The sequence below is a fragment of the Zeus faber genome (genome assembly GCF_960531495.2).
Source record: "Zeus faber genome assembly, chromosome: 2".
Taxonomy (NCBI): Eukaryota; Metazoa; Chordata; class Actinopteri; order Zeiformes; family Zeidae; genus Zeus; species Zeus faber.
The window spans coordinates 51935652-51953347 of NC_137189.1; the positions used below are offsets into that span (position 1 = coordinate 51935652).

General features: G+C 45.4%; 1 protein-coding gene across 1 annotated transcript; it reads right to left on the reverse strand.

The window, feature by feature from the left end:
- Positions 1-2772: 2772 nt before the first annotated feature.
- tmem251 (transmembrane protein 251) lies at positions 2773-17406 on the reverse strand. Its single transcript, XM_079996980.1, has 2 exons — positions 17338-17406; positions 2773-4822 (listed from the first exon to the last, which is right to left on the reverse strand). The coding sequence occupies exon 2, from the start codon at positions 4810-4812 to the stop codon at positions 4414-4416; it is 399 nt and encodes a 132-aa protein (XP_079853106.1). The 5' UTR covers positions 4813-4822; positions 17338-17406; the 3' UTR covers positions 2773-4413.
- Between the last annotated feature and the right edge of the window lie 290 nt (positions 17407-17696).

Below are 17696 nucleotides of genomic sequence, written 5' to 3' on the forward strand. Positions count from 1 at the left end.
ACACTTTAGTTCCTCTTTAAGTGTCTGACATCTTTCCGTGTTTGTTGGTGGAGGCCAAATATAATAAAATAATAATTAAAAAATAAAAAATAATAACACCTATACTAATACTAATAATACTACTACTACTAATAATATAAAAGTACAATCGTGTTGTCACTGACGTCAGTATTCTATGGACGCCATGGATCCACTGCAGTCACAGACAAGATGAATAAAATGTGTATTGGGGGGCGGTCCCAACACGCCGTCGTCCAAGTTTGATCCAGATCGGTCCATTATTGTGGAATCATTTACTCCAAAACTGTATTTTCTATCATCGCTGCAAGGCCACTAGGGCTGGGCATTGATGAGGACCCCAGACCAGTACCCTTGAAGTGATACCCATACCAATAGAGTGTTTCACTCCATACCCTTTTTTTCTACTTTTTTAATGTTGTGCTGTGTATATCTATATTACTATTTATATCAATATATTATTGACATCACTATTTACATGGACAACATTAAAAACAGGGACAGATGAAGTGAACAACATTGATCATCTGGTTCCAATGGCACCTGTCAAGTGGTGAAACATATTATTATTATATATATACACTATTCACAAAAAGTTTGGGATATTGGGCTTTCGGGTAAAATTTCAGGATGAAGCTAAAATGCACTATAACCTTTCCAGGTGAACTTCATTTGACCTTCTCTAAACTTTTGAATGCACATGTCCAACTGTTCAATGTTTCAGTACTTTTTGCACAACTTGCTGTTCTCCAACAAGGAGCTGAACGGAAAAATTCACAACAGGTGTTTGATCCATGAATCCACCAATAAATGTCCTGGTTCAATTAGAGTTGGTATTTAAAGTCCTCTTCATCATGCTGTTCACATGTTGACATCATGAGACCAAGACCACACCAACAACTGATCAACAGCACCTCGCCTGGCGAGGCTTCAAACAGGATGTTGTCAGAGGGAAGTGGCCACTGAGCTTAGAGCGTCACAGAGCGTCATCAGCAGCTTGCAACAGAGATACAGAGACTGGAAGAGTCACAGAAAGACATAGAAGTGGACGTCCTGTGGCCACATCCCACACTGATGAGCGCTTCATTGTGAACAGTGCCCTGAGGAACCGCATGATGATGCCACTCAACTCCAGGCACATTTAAGGGAGGTGAGAGGCACCAAGTGTCACGTCAGACCATTCCAAACCGTTGACATCAGCGTGGTCTGCGTGCCAGACGACCTGCAAGAGTACCTGACCACACCACCAGGCACAGGCATCATGGTCTTGCAGGGGCCAGGGAGCGTTGACGCTGGACGAGGGACCAGGGGCCTCAGTGCTGTTCTCTGATGAAAGTGGATTCATGTTGAGCAGAAATGATGGAGACGTCAAGGAGAGCGCTACGCATCAGCCACTGTTGTCACCAGACGAGCCTTTGGTGGTGGTGGTGGTGTTACAGTGTGGGCAGGTGTGTCGAGTCAATACAGAACTGTCCTACACTTTGTGAATGGTACAGTGACAAGCCCATACAACCTGAATGACATCATTCATCCAGTCATTGTGCCCCTGCATGAACAACACAGGCCTCATTTCATCTTCATGGACGACAAGGCTCCAGCTCATGGAGGAGGCATCATTAGGGAACGGCTGCTGGAGACTGGGGCACCTCAAATGGAGTGGCCTGCACTTTCTCCAGACCTGAATCCCATAGAAAACCTATGGGATCAGTTGAGTGGCCGTGTAGAGGCTCCAAACTCTGTACCCCACAACCTCAATGACCTGAGGGCCCCCTTCAAGAAGAGTGGGGGGCCAGGCCTCAGCAAACAATAAGTTGACTTGTGAACAGCTTGAGACGTCCTTGTCAAGCTGTAACTGATGCTCGAGGCCACATGACAAGTTATTGAGACGTTGACATTTGTTGTTGTAGTAAACCCACCACTGTTGTTGACTTTTGTTTCAATACATAGTTTGAGATGAGGAAATCACCATTGTATCTTCTACTTAAATGCTCTACTTTCATCATATCATATCACTGGAGCGTCAACTTTTTGCATTTTCCATAAATTTCACCCAAAAGACAAATATCCCAAACTTTTTGTGAGTAGTGTATATAGTGTTTTATATTATTATACATATAATTATTATATATATATTGTTATATATTATTATAATATATATAGTGATATATATTATTATTATTATTATTATTATTATTACATATATACTGTTATATATGATTATTATATATATACTGTTATATATTGTATGGAACAACAAGCCTGATCCATGGGGGCCCCACCTCCAACTTCCAGGACTTAAAGGATCTGCTGCTACGTCTTGGTGCCAGATTCCACAGGACACCTTCAGAGTCTGGTGGAGTCCATGCCTCCACCTCACAGCTGTTTTGGTGGCACCAGGGGGAGCTACACAGTATTAGTGTTATTGGTGATGATTTAATGTTGTGGCTGAACGGTGTATATTCAGGTATTTTTACTGACATTATTAAGTATATCAGTGTATTATTAAAGGACTATTCATACTCAAATATTATTTAAATTAATGTTATTTGTATTACAATTATTTGTATCTGAAGTTAGATGAGATTAAATAGAATATCAAATAAAAACGTCACATCCACTCTGATCTGCTCCATCACCACATCGCAACACAACACCACAGCATCAAACATCTGAATGTGTTTTAATCAGACAGAGCACAAACAGGAACCGAGTGTCAAAATGTTCCAGAGGGTTCCCATGGACCACAGACCCCAGCAGAACACCACGTCACGTCCCGGAAGCAAAGAGGAAACAGGAAACAGGAAGCGGCTCCAGTCGCTTCAAGGTGGGTGGGTGTGTGTGTGTGTGTGTGTGTGTGTGTGTATATATAATATACTCACTGTGCACTAAATTAGGAACACCTGTACACCTACTTATTAGTGCAGTTATCTAATCAGCCAATCGTGTGGCAGCAGTACGGTGCATCACATCCTGCAGATCAGTGTCTGCAGCTTCAACCACCAGAACAAGAAACAATGTGATGTCAGTGTTTTCAACCGTGTTGTGATTGTTGGTGCCAGACGGGCTGGTTTCAGTATTTCTGTAACTGCTGATCTCCTGGGGTTTTCACGCACACAGCCTCGAGTTTACTCAGAATGATGTGAAAAATAAAAAAACATCCGGTGAGTGGTGGTTCTTCAAGAGGAGGTCAATGGAGAACGAGCAGACCGGTTGGAGCTGACAGAAAGGCTACGTCACTCAGATGAGCGCTCTGTACAACGTGGTGAACAGAACTACATCTCAGAACCAGAACATGTGGAACCTTGAGGCGGATGGACGACAGCAGCAGAACCACGTCAGGTTCCACCTGCGTCAGAAGAACAGGAAGCTGAGGCTGCAGTGGGCCCCAGCTCCTAAAACAGTTAAAGAGCCAACCACGCCCGGTCTCATCAACCTCCACCTCTACGGAGACACCGAGGGATGCTCGTCATGGTGACGACATCATGAATCCATGGACCCAACCTGCCTTGTGTCAACAGTCCAGGTGGTGCTGGTGTCTTGCTGTGGGTGGTGGTGGTGTCATGATGTGGGTGATGTTTTCTTGGCACACTTTGGGTTCAAGCCATCCATCATGTCTGGAGTATTGTTGCTGACCATGCGCATCCCTTCATGACCACACCCATCTTCCTGCCTGATGACGTCACAAAGCAAAAGTCGTCTCAAAGCTCCTTCATGAACAAGACAATGAGTTGAGCGTTGTTCAGTTTCCTTCCCAGTCACCGGATCAGAACCAACACAACTCCTTCGGGATGTGATGGAACCCCGTCGGCAGCATCGGCGTGCAGCTGACAGATCTGCAGGAACTGTGTGACGGAGTCATGTCAACATGGAGAACAATGTTAAAGGAATGTTTCCACCATGTTGTGGAATCCAAGAAGAACTGATGAGGCCCCGCCCACTTTTACTATACTGTTCCTAGTGAAGTAGTCAGTGTGTGTGTGTGTGTGTACTGTAAATATGTATGTGTATATATGTGTAAATATACTGTGTATATATAGCATATTTTCAATCCTTTGATTGTAGAATTCACTTCCAGCTGCTTGAATATACATTCAATGGACAATACATAATAATCCAAAGGGTCAAATTTCTTTTGTAAAGTCTGTCAACAAAGTTTTGATAAACAGCTGATCTGTGTCCTGTCGTCATGGCGACGGCGTAGTATCACTCGATGGTGTTTGAAGTTTAATTTGAAATACTCCAAATGGCACAAAAACCCTTTCCATTAATATGAGAACAGAAGAGAAAATGGCTGCTTACATTCAAACACAGAAAAGTTCTTCTAAAGTACTTCCTTCTGGTCCCACTTTACTCAGTAAGTGTCTAAAGCGGTGGCTCTGGGTCCAGGCGAGGGCTCTAGGTGTCGATGAGCTGCAGCCGACCGATCTGATTGGACGCCCGGGTGAAGGCGGGCCGGCGGCTGCAGAGCAGGGCCACGCCCAGCGGCAGGAAGCAGTATCCCACAGTGCGGGGGTCGGCCCGGGTGCAGGAGTACAGGAAGAGGAAGAGCTGCAGGTAGGGAAGGAGGAAGATGGTGGCCCACACCCAGAGGGGGAGGAGCAGGAGGCGGGTCTTCAGGCTCTGGGTCCAGGTCACAGAGGATGGCAGAGCAGAGGCAAGATGGCCGCTCTTCTTGTCCTCCACCAGCTCGAAGGAGAAGCGCTGCACCTCACAGATGTAGTAGGCGGCCATGACACTCAGCAGCAGGTACAGGCCCACGGCGAGCCACGCCACCCGCTGGCGGAAGTTCATCATGCTCCATAATCTGAGCAATAACACGGGAGGAAGTCTTTGTGTTATTTCTTATTTCTGTCTGAATATCCCTCCAGGAATTAAAAAAGTGTTATTTCATCTTTAAATCTAACACTGGATTACTGACTCCTGTACTATACAGTAGCATATAGTATATAGAGTATATATTATATACAATAATATACAATGGTATATGGAGCTATATTAGTAGTATTTATGTATTGTGTATGTATTCATTTATTCATTTGTCAAATGCTTTTGTCCAAAGCTAATTACATGCGAGGCCTGAAACAATCACATCAGACATCATTGGAGCAACATCCAACTTAAGTGCATGATCTCCTGTTTGTAAATTCAACCAGATACAAGTGCATAGTAGTCCTATATAGTCGTAAATAGTGTCGTTAGCTTTTCATGTTAGTGCATTATGTCTAATAACACCTTAACAGCTAGTCAACATGAACAGCTCATGATTTGTTAGTGTAGTCTCAACAGAAACAAGAAGAGTTAGTACTAGCTAGGATGGGATCAGGTGTTCCTGAAAGAGGAGGGTCTTCAGGTGTTCCTTAAAGAGGAGGGTCTTCAGGTGTTCCGGGAAGAGCAGGTTCTTCAGGTGTTCCTGGAAGAGCAGGTTCTTCAGGTGTTCCTGGAAGAGCAGGTTCTTCAGGTGTTCCTTAAAGAGGAGGGTCTTCGGCTTGTTCCTGAAAGGGGAGGGTCTTCGGGTGCTCCTGGAAGAGGAAGGTCTTCGGGTGTTCCTGGAAAAGCAGGGTCTTTGGGTGTTCCTGGAAGAGCAAGGTCTTCGGGTGTTTCTGAAAGAGGAGGGTCTTCAGGTGTTCCTGAAAGAGCAGGGTCTTCAGGTGTTTCTGAAAGAGGAGGGTCTTCAGGTGTTCCTGGAAGGTTGCGAGTATCTCTGCAGAGCGTAACAAGCTTGTTCCACCACTGGATGAATGACAAGAGTCTGGATGGACAAGTCATTCAACGCATTGGAGACAGCACCAGCTGCCACTCATTTGCAGACCTCAGTGAGCGGGTTGGGGTGTAGCCGGATATGTGATGCAGTGTGTGGGTGCAGATCCACTGACCGCACTGTAGAAGCATCAAGGATTTGAACTTGATGCAGTAGCTACAGGAAGCCAGGAGAGAGATGGAGAGAGGCGTGGCATGTGCATGCTTAGGCTGCTTGAAAACCAGGAGCGTTGCTGCATTCTACACTATAGTAAAAAGTGGTATACTAATAGTATACAGTAGTATATAGTAGTTTATTATTAATTACATAACATTAATCACATTTAGCAGACGCTTTTATCCAAAGCGACTTACAATTGTTCAAACACCGACGGACGCAGCCATCAGGAGCAATGAGGGGTTAAGTGTCTTGCCCAAGGACACTACAGCATGCTAGCAGGAGGAGCCTGGGATCCAACCAGCAACCTTTAGATTACTAGACGACCACCTCTACCTCCTGAGCTACTATCCCCACATTATTATTATTATTATTATTATTATTATTATTATTATTTATAGTAGTTTACAGTAGTATATAGTAGTATGGCACGGTGGCACGGTGGCGCAGTGCATTGCACTGCTGCCTCACAGCAAGAAGGTCCTGGGTTCGATTCCTGCCTGGGGCGCTGTTGGCACCGTGCTCCGGTGGGTTATCTCCCAAACAGGAGCCTTTGTGTGTGGAGTTTGCATGTTCTCCCCGTGCTCACATGGGGTTTCCTCCACCTCACGTCAGTAAGGACCTCCACCAAAAACATGCACCCATCATGGCCTGACCAGCAATGGACACTTATCACCTGGTCCCCGGCGCGTCCACGTACGCTGCCCACTGCTCCTGGCTGTGGCCCCGGAGGAAGGACAAGCCAGGATGGTTAAATGCAGAGGATCCTTTTCACCGGCCACCATCAAAGCATGTGCATGTGTGTACAAGCATGTGTTGTAGTGTGGTGTGTTGCGTGACAAATAAAGACTGTTTCTTCTTTCTATACAGTAGCATACAGTAGTATATAGAAGTATACAGTAGTAAAGGGGTGTCCAAACTGCGGGCCGCCTGTGGTCTAAATTCAAAAAATATAACATGAAACTTGTGCTTCACTGTACTGTACTTCTTAGTTTTAACACAAGGTGGAGCTACTGTCTTGAACAAGACAGCTTCTTGACAAAACAAGAGTTAGCATGTCCAGAAACACAGTTGTCCAGCGAATCGAAGACTTGTCAGCTCACTTGAAACATCAAGTGTCAGATAAAGCTTGCGCTTTTGATTTTTACTCGATGAGAGAACATGTGATGAGAGAACAGATGCCACAAAGACAGCTGTTAATTTTTTTTGCAGGGAGTTGACGATAACTTTTGCATTACGGAGGAGCTGCTTGATCTTAGGAGTCTAAAGGGCACAACAACAAGTAAGGACATTTCTGAAGCTGTGTCTGACGCAATTGACAAGATAGGACTGAAATGGGACAAGCTGTGTGGAGTTACAATGGATGGGGCTCCAGCAATGACAGGCGAGCGCAAAGGAATGGCCTCTATGGTGTGCGCCAAGGTGCAAGAGAGTGGAGGTGAGGCTGTTAAAATGCACTGTATCATCCACCAAGAAGCCCTCTGTGCCAAGACAGTCCAGCTTGGTGATGTGATGAACACTGTTGTGAAAACAGTCAACATAGCTCTACCACATAGAATTTCAAGCTTTCCAATCTGAAGAAGAAGAATCTTTTATCGTCACATGACACACCACAACACATGCACATACACACATGCACATGCTTTGGATGGTGGCCAGTGAAATGTGGCCTCTGCATTTGACCTATCCTGGCTTGTCCTTCCTCCGGGGGGGCAGCCAGGAGCAGTGGGCAGCATTCGACCACGCCCAGGGTCGAATGCCACCTGGTTCAGACGATGTCAGACGATGATGTGTGCACGTTTGTTGGTGGGGGTCCTTACTTATGTTACATGGAGGAAACCACGTCTTTTGGGTGGGGGTCCTTACTGATGTAACATGGAGGAAAGCCCATGTTTTGTCGAGTCGAGCTCTAGTGCTGAGGTTGCTGTGTAGTGTATCACTGCTCGTATTGTAGTATTGCAACTTGGACTACTGGACTGACTCTGTACATTTCACTGCTATTTGCTGATCTGCCAACAAGCTTGTGTTCCAGACACACCCCCTATTCAGGTAAGTCCTCTCTTATGTGGGCGTGCTCTTAGCCAGGTGCAACCCTAATCACACGAGCAGCTGTATTCTATCACCTATTTATGGTCCTGCCCTTGAAGCGTTAGCTTCAAGCGTTGGCCCATTTGTAGTCGCTCTCGTGTGAAGACGCTCTGTGTAAAGACGCACGTCTACCTCTGCACGTCAAATAGAAGTGCATTACTGACTAAATCTGTTTTATTGTTGTCGTTTGTTGTTGTCCTTTGCTGTTGTTTTTCTTGTTATTATTGCTGGTTCAGTCTTATTTGGCACTTACTTTGTCCTAGCTGGTTTCAGGGTAGTACCGGCATATCTGCTGCTAACTGCTCAGCCATCAGCAAGGGTGTGAGCCAAGCAACTCCCTCTAATCAGTAAACCCTTTGTCTAACTTTCTGGGCGTGTCCTCCTTCCGCTGGACAGGGATAAATACCCTGCACTACAAACTAACTCTGAGTCGAGCTCTAGTGCTGAGGTTGCTGTGTAGTGTATCACTGCTCGTATTGTAGTATTGCAACTTGGACTACTGGACTGACTCTGTACATTTCACTGCTATTTGCTGATCTGCCAACAAGCTTGTGTTCCAGACACACCCCCTATTCAGGTAAGTCCTCTCTTATGTGGGCCTGCTCTTAGCCAGGTGCAACCCTAATCACACGAGCAGCTGTATTCTATCACCTATTTATGGTCCTGCCCTTGAAGCGTTAGCTTCAAGCGTTGGCCCATTTGTAGTCGCTCTCATGTGAAGACGCTCTGTGTAAAGACGCACGTCTACCTCTGCACGTCAACCGAAGCAAGGACACCGAACAAGGCAAACCTGCCTTCTTTCTCTCACTCCATACAAAATGTGCTACTACCGCATCCCTACAACTTCAAGGTCACCCAGAAAGCGTCGTTATACCATACGCCGATGCAATCCGGGTAACCTCAGGTCCCTGCAGCAAACATCTTCTGCAAAGACCTCCTTCTCTGTTGGCTTGTGGAATTGTCGATCTGCAGTTAACAAGGCAGACTTCATTTCTGGTCATGCCAACCACCTCTCCTTAGAGCTCCTTGCTCTCACTGAGACATGGATTAAACCGGAAGATAGCTCAACCCCGGCTGCACTCTCCACTAACTACTTATTCTCCCACACATCCAGACCATCTGGCCGTGGTGGTGGGACTGGCCTGCTATTTTCCAACACATGGAAATTTAATCCACTGCTGCCTTTAAACAACTTTGCCTCCTTTGAATATCACGCCGTCTTGGTGACTGCTCCGGTGAAAGCCTATGTGGTCGTCATCTACCGTCCACCAGGACAACTAGGTGACTTCCTACATGAGCTTGACACCCTGCTGTCATCAATCCCTGAGCATGAGTGTCCCATGCTCGTCCTCGGAGACATGAACATCCACTTGGACAGTGCGAGCTCGGCTGACTTCCTGTCTTTGGTTCGCTCGTTCGAGCTAAGACAGATCCCGACTCCACCGACTCACAAGGCTGGCAAAGAGCTTGATCTCATTCTTGCTCGGAGCTGTACCACCGACAACCTATGGGTCACCCCTCTTCATCTCTCTGACCACTTCTTCATCCACTTCAATGTCCAGCTACCAAAACAACCCCCCACCTCCCCACCCATGGTTACTATCCGCAGCAATCTCCGCAACTTGTCTCCCACCCACTTCTCCTCTGTGCTCTCCTCTTCTCTTCCACCCCATGGCACTTTCTCCTCTCTGCAGGTTAATGATGCCACTGACTCCCTCTGCTCCACCTTGAGCTCATGTCTGGAGCCTGTGTCCACTATCCACCAGACCTGCTCGTTCAACCCAGTCGCACCCTTGGCTGACTGACACCCTCCGGACAACGCGCACTGACCTCAGAGCAGCCGAGAGGAAATGGCACAAATCCAAAACAACTGAGGATCTTGCAAGCTACCAGACACTGCTGTCCTCCTTCTCTTCCAGCATCACTGCTGCCAAGAAGGCCTTCTTCAACGATAGGATCAACAGTGCCACAGACACACGTAAGTTATTCACCACCTTCAAGTCTCTGCTTTACCCTCCACCACCTCCCCCAGCTACTAACCTCACTGCTGACTGCCTTGCCTCCTTTTTTACTAACAAAGTGGCAGCCATCAGCAGCCAATTCACTAAACAACTTACTCACAACCTGTCTTCTCCAGCCCTAGGCTCATCGTTCCCTGGTTTCACCCCCCTCGCTGAAAGTGAGGTATCTAAACTACTAACATGTAGCCGTCCTACTACCTGTCCGCTAGATCCGATCCCATCCAACCTCCTTCAAGCCATATCACCGACTATCACCCCGGCAATCACACATGTGATTAATTCTTCCCTAACTTCCGGCACTTTCCCTTCCGCTTTCAAAAGCGGCTCGGGTCGCACCACTGCTCAAAAAACCCTCACTCGATCCCAATCAAGTAGGAAACTATCGGCCGGTCTCTCTCCTCCCATTCCTTTCCAAAACCTTAGAGAGGGCAGTCTCTAGACAGGTTACAGAATACCTGTCAAGAAACAACCTTCTTGATACACTTCAATCTGGCTTCAAAAGTGGTCACTCCACCGAAACAGCCCTGTTGTCTGTGACAGAGGCCTTAAAAACTGCTAGAGCTGCTGCCAAATCCTCGGTTCTCATTCTGCTAGACTTATCAGCTGCTTTTGACACTGTCAATCATTGCATACTCCTGTCCATACTCTCAAGTATGGGCATAACGGGCAGTGCACTTTCCTGGTTCAAATCTTACCTTACTGGGCGCTCGTTCAGTGTGACATGGCGAGGCCAGCTGTCTGTGCCTCACAACCTCACCACAGGGGGGCCCCAAGGCTCGGTGCTAGGACCCCTCCTCTTTGCCATATACACCACCTCACTGGGCCCGATCATCCGCTCACATGGCTTTTCATATCACTGCTATGCGGATGATACTCAACTCTATCTGTCCTTCCCGCCCGACGACCCTACTGTCTCGACGCGGATCTCGGATTGTCTCGCTGACATATCCACATGGATGAAGGATTATCATCTTCAACTAAATCTGGCGAAAACGGAACTGCTGGTCTTCCCGGCCAAACAAGGTATTTATCACAACATTGATATTAAAATCGACTCTCTATCTCTTGTTCCTACCAAGGCTGCAAGGAATCTTGGTGTCATTATTGATGACCAACTGACATTCTCGGACCATGTTGCCGCCGTCTCCCGGTCCTGCCGCTTCGCACTACTCAACATCCGAAAAGTCAGGCCGTACCTGACCCAATATGCCACTCAACTGCTGGTACAAACCTTGGTGATGTCCCGTCTCGACTACTGCAACGCCCTCTTAACAGGCTTGCCGGCCTGTGCGGTGAAGCCACTACAGATGATACAGAATGCGGCGGCGCGACTGGTGTTCAACCAGCCAAAGAGGGCACATGTCACTCCGCTGCTCATCGAGCTCCACTGGTTACCTGTAGCCGCTTGGTTACCTGTAGCCGCTTGCATCAAGTTCAAGTCTCTGATGCTGGCCTACAGAGTGATTGCTGGGAATGCTCCCACCTACTTAAGTGCTCTTGTAAGAGCACATGTTGCCCCCCGGATGCTGCGCTCGTCAAATGAGCGTCGCCTGGCTCTGCCGGCCATACAGCCACGGCAATCCAGGCTATTCTCATTTGTAGTTCCACGTTGGTGGAACGAGCTGCCAAAAATGACCAGAGCGGGGACCTCCCTCTCTGTCTTTAAGAAGCACCTGAAGACCCAGCTCTTCAGTGAGTACCTCCTGTCCTAATCTACAATTACTTAGCACCACCTTGCAGTATTTATTGTTACACCAATGTTGTTATTACACTAATCTCTGTCGCAATGTAGCTGAATGTTATTCTCCCTTGTAAGTCGCTTTGGATAAAAGCGTCTGCTAAATGACTAAATGTAAATGTAATGTAATGTTTTGGGTGGGGGTCCTTATTGATGTTAGATGGAGGAAACCCCGTGTTTTAGGTGGGGGTCCTTACTGATGTTACATGGAGAAAGCATTCTGTGTGAAGCTCCGTCTCTTTGAGACACAACTACACAACTTCAATGTTGCACACTTCCCCACGCTGTCCGAAATCAAATTTGCTTTTCCAAAGGCCAAGCTTCCTGCTAAAACGGGGAAACATGTGTCTGTGATCACATCTCTCATGGCAGAATTCAGTCAGCGCTTCAAGATGTTTCTACCATTGAGAAATAAATTAAGCTGTTCTCCACCCCCTCCTTGATGGATGCTGGAGAAGTGGAAGAGTCTGCAATTAGAACTTATGGAAATGCAGTGTGATGATTCTCTGAAGAATCAGCTTCAGCTTCTCTCCCGACCCGACTTCTACTGGAGCTTGGAAAAGGCCAAGTTTCCTCTGATGAGACGCCACGCAAAAGGAATGATGAGTCTGTTCGGCTCAACATCCCTATGTGAGCAAACATGTTCTCTGTTAAACTCTGAACAAAAGCAGATTGAAAACCAAAATGAGCGACAGCCATCTCTGTGATGTCCTTCACATCTCATCCAGCAAACTTACTCCTGACCTGCCAGACATCCTTCAGTCCAAAGAGCAGCATCACCGCTCCCACTAAGTTGTTCCCATGATAGGCGAGTTAAAAATATATGACACAATATTTATGTGTTAATAAGTTGATAACATTTTCTAGTCCAATAACCTATTTGCGTAATAAGCTTGAAATATAGCCAACCCCCTTTCCCCTTATTTGTCCTCTTTATACAGGGCTGTGAAGGGGGATCACCATCCTGACTGAGAAGCAATCAGAGGCTGCTGTTTTCACAATGTGCATACAACCATTTTTGTAACAAAATAAATGAAAACTCATTCATGGAAAGCTGTGATGTAGGCTGTTTTTCTTCTTTCAGCATATTAAATTATCAAGCATAATTTACATACATTTGATGGATTTTGCTAACTTTAATACACAACAGGTGAGGCGGTATACCTCACCTGTAGTGAGTGGCCCAGCCCTTTGTATATTTTTCTGTATGTGGCCCTCAGTGAAAAAAGTGCCTGTTGGAGAGTGCTCGCAATACACCCACGCCGACGACTCAGCCATTGGATTTGGTGACAAAGCCTTTAGTGTGGTTGAGAATGCCCTTGAGAAAGATCTCTCGCCACTGAGCGGGTACTTCCACAAATTGCATCTCAAGCTAAGCCTGCCCAAGACAGTTTGCTCAGTGTTCCATCTTGCCAATCGATGTGCGAATACCATGCTGAACATCACACTCAACGGCACCATCGTCAGGCATGACCCCAACCCTAAATATCTCGGTGTCACACTTGACCGTAGCCTCACCTTCAAGCCACACATCCAACAAGTTGCTGCCAAGATCACTGCCCGTGTAAACCTCCTGAAGAGACTGGCTGGCACTGGATGGGGTGCAAACTTCACCACCTTGCGCACCTCTACCCTTGCCCTCGCATACTCCATGGCTGAGTATGCTGCCCCTGCATGGAGTCACAGCAGCCATACAGCCTGTGTTGATGTTGTGCTTAACACCGCCATGAGGCTAATTAGCGGTGCCCTGCCATCAACCCCTGTCGAGTTACTCCCCATACTGTCTGGCATTCCACCTCCAGAGCTCCGTCGTAACTTCCTGACCTTGAAGCTGGCCTGCAAGAGTGCAGATGAGCCAACAAGCCTGATCCCCACGCCTGCTGAATATGGCCACCAGAGACTCAAACGCAGACACTTCTCTACCGAAGCTAGGAGACTCTTTAGCACAAGCCCTCCACACCCTGGATGGATCCTTGACTGCTGGAACAAGCAATGGTCCGAGTCAACCTCCATGTTGAGGAAGTTCATCAACCCCCCTTCAACCAATCCACCTGAGTGTGACCTACCACGGAATGCCTGGGTCAACCTCAACAGACTTAGCTCTGGAGTAGCAAAGACCCAAACCTATCTGCATATGATTGGAGTGTCTGCCACAAATCTCTGCGAATGCGGAAAACCACAGACTGTTGAACACATCCCCGCAAGGAACGGTCTTGGCACCTTTCCTCTTCACCCTCTGCACCGCAGACTTCATGTACAGCTCAACCGGCTGTCACCTGCAGAAGGTCTCTGACGACTCTGCAATCGTTGGCCTCATCAAAGATGAGGACGACAGGGAGTACAAAGAATTCACCCAGGACTTTGTGGACCGGTGCCAGCGGAACCGGCTCCAGATGAAGGCGGGGAAAAGCAAAGAGCTGGTGGTGGATTTCCACTCCCCCCACCGACACCGGTGAGCATCCAGGGAATGGATATTGACATTGTGGAATCTTAAAGTACCTGGGTGTTCACCTGAACAATAAACTGGACTGGACTCATCACATACATGCACTTTATAAGAAGGGTCAGAGCAGACTATCTGCTGAGAAGACTCAGGTCCTCTGGACGCAGGGGGCTCTCCTGAGGACCTTCTCCAACAACATCTTTGATGGAGTGGTCTGCTGGGGCCACAGCCTCACCACAGCTGACAGGAAGACACTTGACAAACCCATCAAGAAGGCCAGCTCTGTCCTGGGGGGCCCCTGGACCCAGTGCAGGTGGTGGGAGAAAGGAGGATGACGGCTGAGCTGTCATCCATGACGGAGAACCGACCCCACCCCATGCATGAGACTCTGATGGCCCTGGAGAGCTCCTTCAGCGATAGGCTGCTCCACCCAAAGTGTGGGAAGGAGCGTTAATGCAGGTCCTTCCTTCCTGCGGCTGTTACTGTATAAGCAACAGAGCAGCCAGTAGAACACACACACACACACACACGGAAAGTGCAAACCCTGATGTGCAATGTGTCAAGATATGTGCAATACACTTAGTACTATCTGCTTCCTATTTATGGTGATTTATTATCTATTTGTATGTTTCTATATATTTGATGTGGTTTATCGTGTGTACTTGATATGCTCTTTATCTTCTGCTGTCCCCTTTTAGCTGCTGGAACGATGTAAATGTCCCCGTTGTGGGACTAATAAAGGTTTATCTTATCTTATAGTGGTATACAGTAGTATACAGTAGTATATAGTATACAGCAGTATATAGTAGAATACAGTAGTATACAGTAGTATATAGTAGTATATTGTATACTAATATACTACTGTATATAAGTATACAGTAGTATACAGTATACAGTAGGATATATTAGTAAACAGTAGTATATTATCAGACAGTAGTATATAGTATACTGTAGTATACTGTAGTATACACAGTGGTATATTAGTAGACAGTAGTATATAGTATACAGTTGTATATAGTAGTATTTCAAAGTTTTTAGTAGAATACAATAGTATTTAGTATACAGTAGTAGTGGTCGACCGACTGATCAGTCAGCCCATTAATTGGGCCGATATTTGCGCATTTTGAGATAATCGGCATCGGCCGACGCCTGCGCTCACGAGGCAGATAAACAACAAAAAAAAGCCTGCAGACTAGTGTAGAATATAGATTTTTCTATACATATCGATTCTGAATATTTTAAACTGTTTCAATATTAATTGCAGAGCCTCCACAGGAAAACTGGAATGCACACATATCTGTTTTTATTTTAGATGTATTTGTTTTTGTCTGTTTCATAACTTGTATGAAACAGACCATTTGAAGCACAACACGGTTCTTTTTAGTTTGGGTCCAGTGAGGGCACGGAGAGGCAGATCACGGGTGTCCCGTTCCGGACACAGAAATTTGGTTCCTCGATGCAAATTTACGGTTATAAAACAAAACAGTAACGCGGGACATAAAGGGCACCGTGAACACCACCCTCAGCCCCACCTCTCCTCTGCACCTGTACCGTCTCCCCGTTGCTCCTCCAGACAGCGGTGCACCGGGCGGGCCGCTTCCTGGTCCGTGCCTGTTTTTATTTATCATCCACTTATTTTCATTTGTTCCCTACATGTCTGAAACTACATGTTTAAACAGACTGAGATAAGGGAGTGTCCCGTTCCGTCCTGTTCCAAAAATATCTGTGTGTCCCCAGTGCCAGGGGGGCGCTGGGACTTCATTTCGTAAAAACTGGATGTTTTGGTGTAAATACTTGACTTGTGAATAATAAATCCTGTACTTCTGGAACGGGGAAACTCTATTTCCCAACCAGAATTTAATATGACGCCGTTTATTAGCATTCATTTATTGTATCGTTTATAATTCAGAAGTTTTTTTGTTTTTTTTTACAAACTAAGTGCATCGCAGAGACAATGCGGAGAATAACATTAGTGTCAATAGTTAAATAGTCAATTTAATTTCAGCAATTTTGTGCAATTTGTGAATCCACCATCGGACGCTCTGCTCTCTAAATATCTGCACATATCTGTATATACATAGGCATATTCCTTCTATCTATTCCATTTTATTTCAATTCATTTTTATTGTATTTTATTCTATATATTTTCATCTTATTCTATAAGTATTCCACTTACTGTATTACGTTTTAGGAGTCAGTTAGTCGGTCTATTAGAAAGGAATTTTCTACTTTTTATTTTATTTTCAATTTTTTCCTAGGACATATTGTGTGCTATCACCGGGTGCGTTGCATTACATTTCACTGCATATATGTATGAAAGTATGTATATGTATGTGACAAATAAAAAATCTTGAATCTTGAATCTTGAATCTTGAATCAGTATCGGTGTGGATAGTGTATATAGTAGTATATAATAGTATATGGTAGTATATGTATACTATATAACAGTATATAATAGTATATAGTACATATCATAGTATATAACAGTATATGGTATATATAGTTGTATATAATAGTATATATAGTATTTATAATAGTATATAACAGTATAGAATAGTATATATAGTAGTATATAATAGTATACAGTATAGTGTATATATAGTAGTTTATAACGACCTAGCTGTTTAACGAGCATTCAGACTGAGGACCAGCTCTCTGACCAGTCTGTATTGTACACTGTGTACAATACCAAGCAAATCATCACCCTTTATATACTATATACGATATATACACTATCCATATACTACCACTACTATATATACACTATATACTCCTACTATATAGTATATAGTACATATAGTAGTATACAATAGTATATCGTTTATATAATAGTATATATATAGTATATATATAGTAGTATATAGGTACTATTATATTCCATAAACCTCTTGAATCTTGAATATAATAGTACATAGTAGATATAGTAGTATATAATAGTATACATAGTAGTATATAATCGTATATAGTGTATATATAGTTTATGTATAGCAACAGTGGGTAGTAAATGAGCAGTATTCTAAACTACAATAAAAATCTCATCCTCAATAAGTCAGTTTGAACAAACTGTTTGTGTATCATATATAAATACATCTCATTTGATGGATGACGGTCTTACCTTCTTTAAAGGGAACATTTAAACCGATATTTTGGGAACATTCTCACATCTGTTGTTGCTGAACGGCGGCCACCTTGTTGTGTCACGTGACTGCCAAACCACTTCCGGAATACGTCGTCGGTATTTGAGCTGCGTCCGCGCCCCCTAGTGCCCACCCTGAGGTGTTACCCCATGACGTATCGAGCCCTTCTGCATCACAACCGGTTGCTATAGCCACACTGATGAATACCAACACACGTACTGTATTATTCGCTGTTTCTGCAGAAACTCTCTGGAACCAAACCCTGAAGTCCTGGTTCTGTTCCCTGAGCCACCGAGTCTCAAGCCCTGCAGTCCGGCCCGTTTGGAGCGTGCATCCG

Bases quoted from the DNA above. Each gene is read 5' to 3' on its own strand.
- tmem251 (XM_079996980.1), bottom strand. From the start codon at position 4,812: ATGATGAACTTCCGCCAGCGGGTGGCGTGGCTCGCCGTGGGCCTGTAC.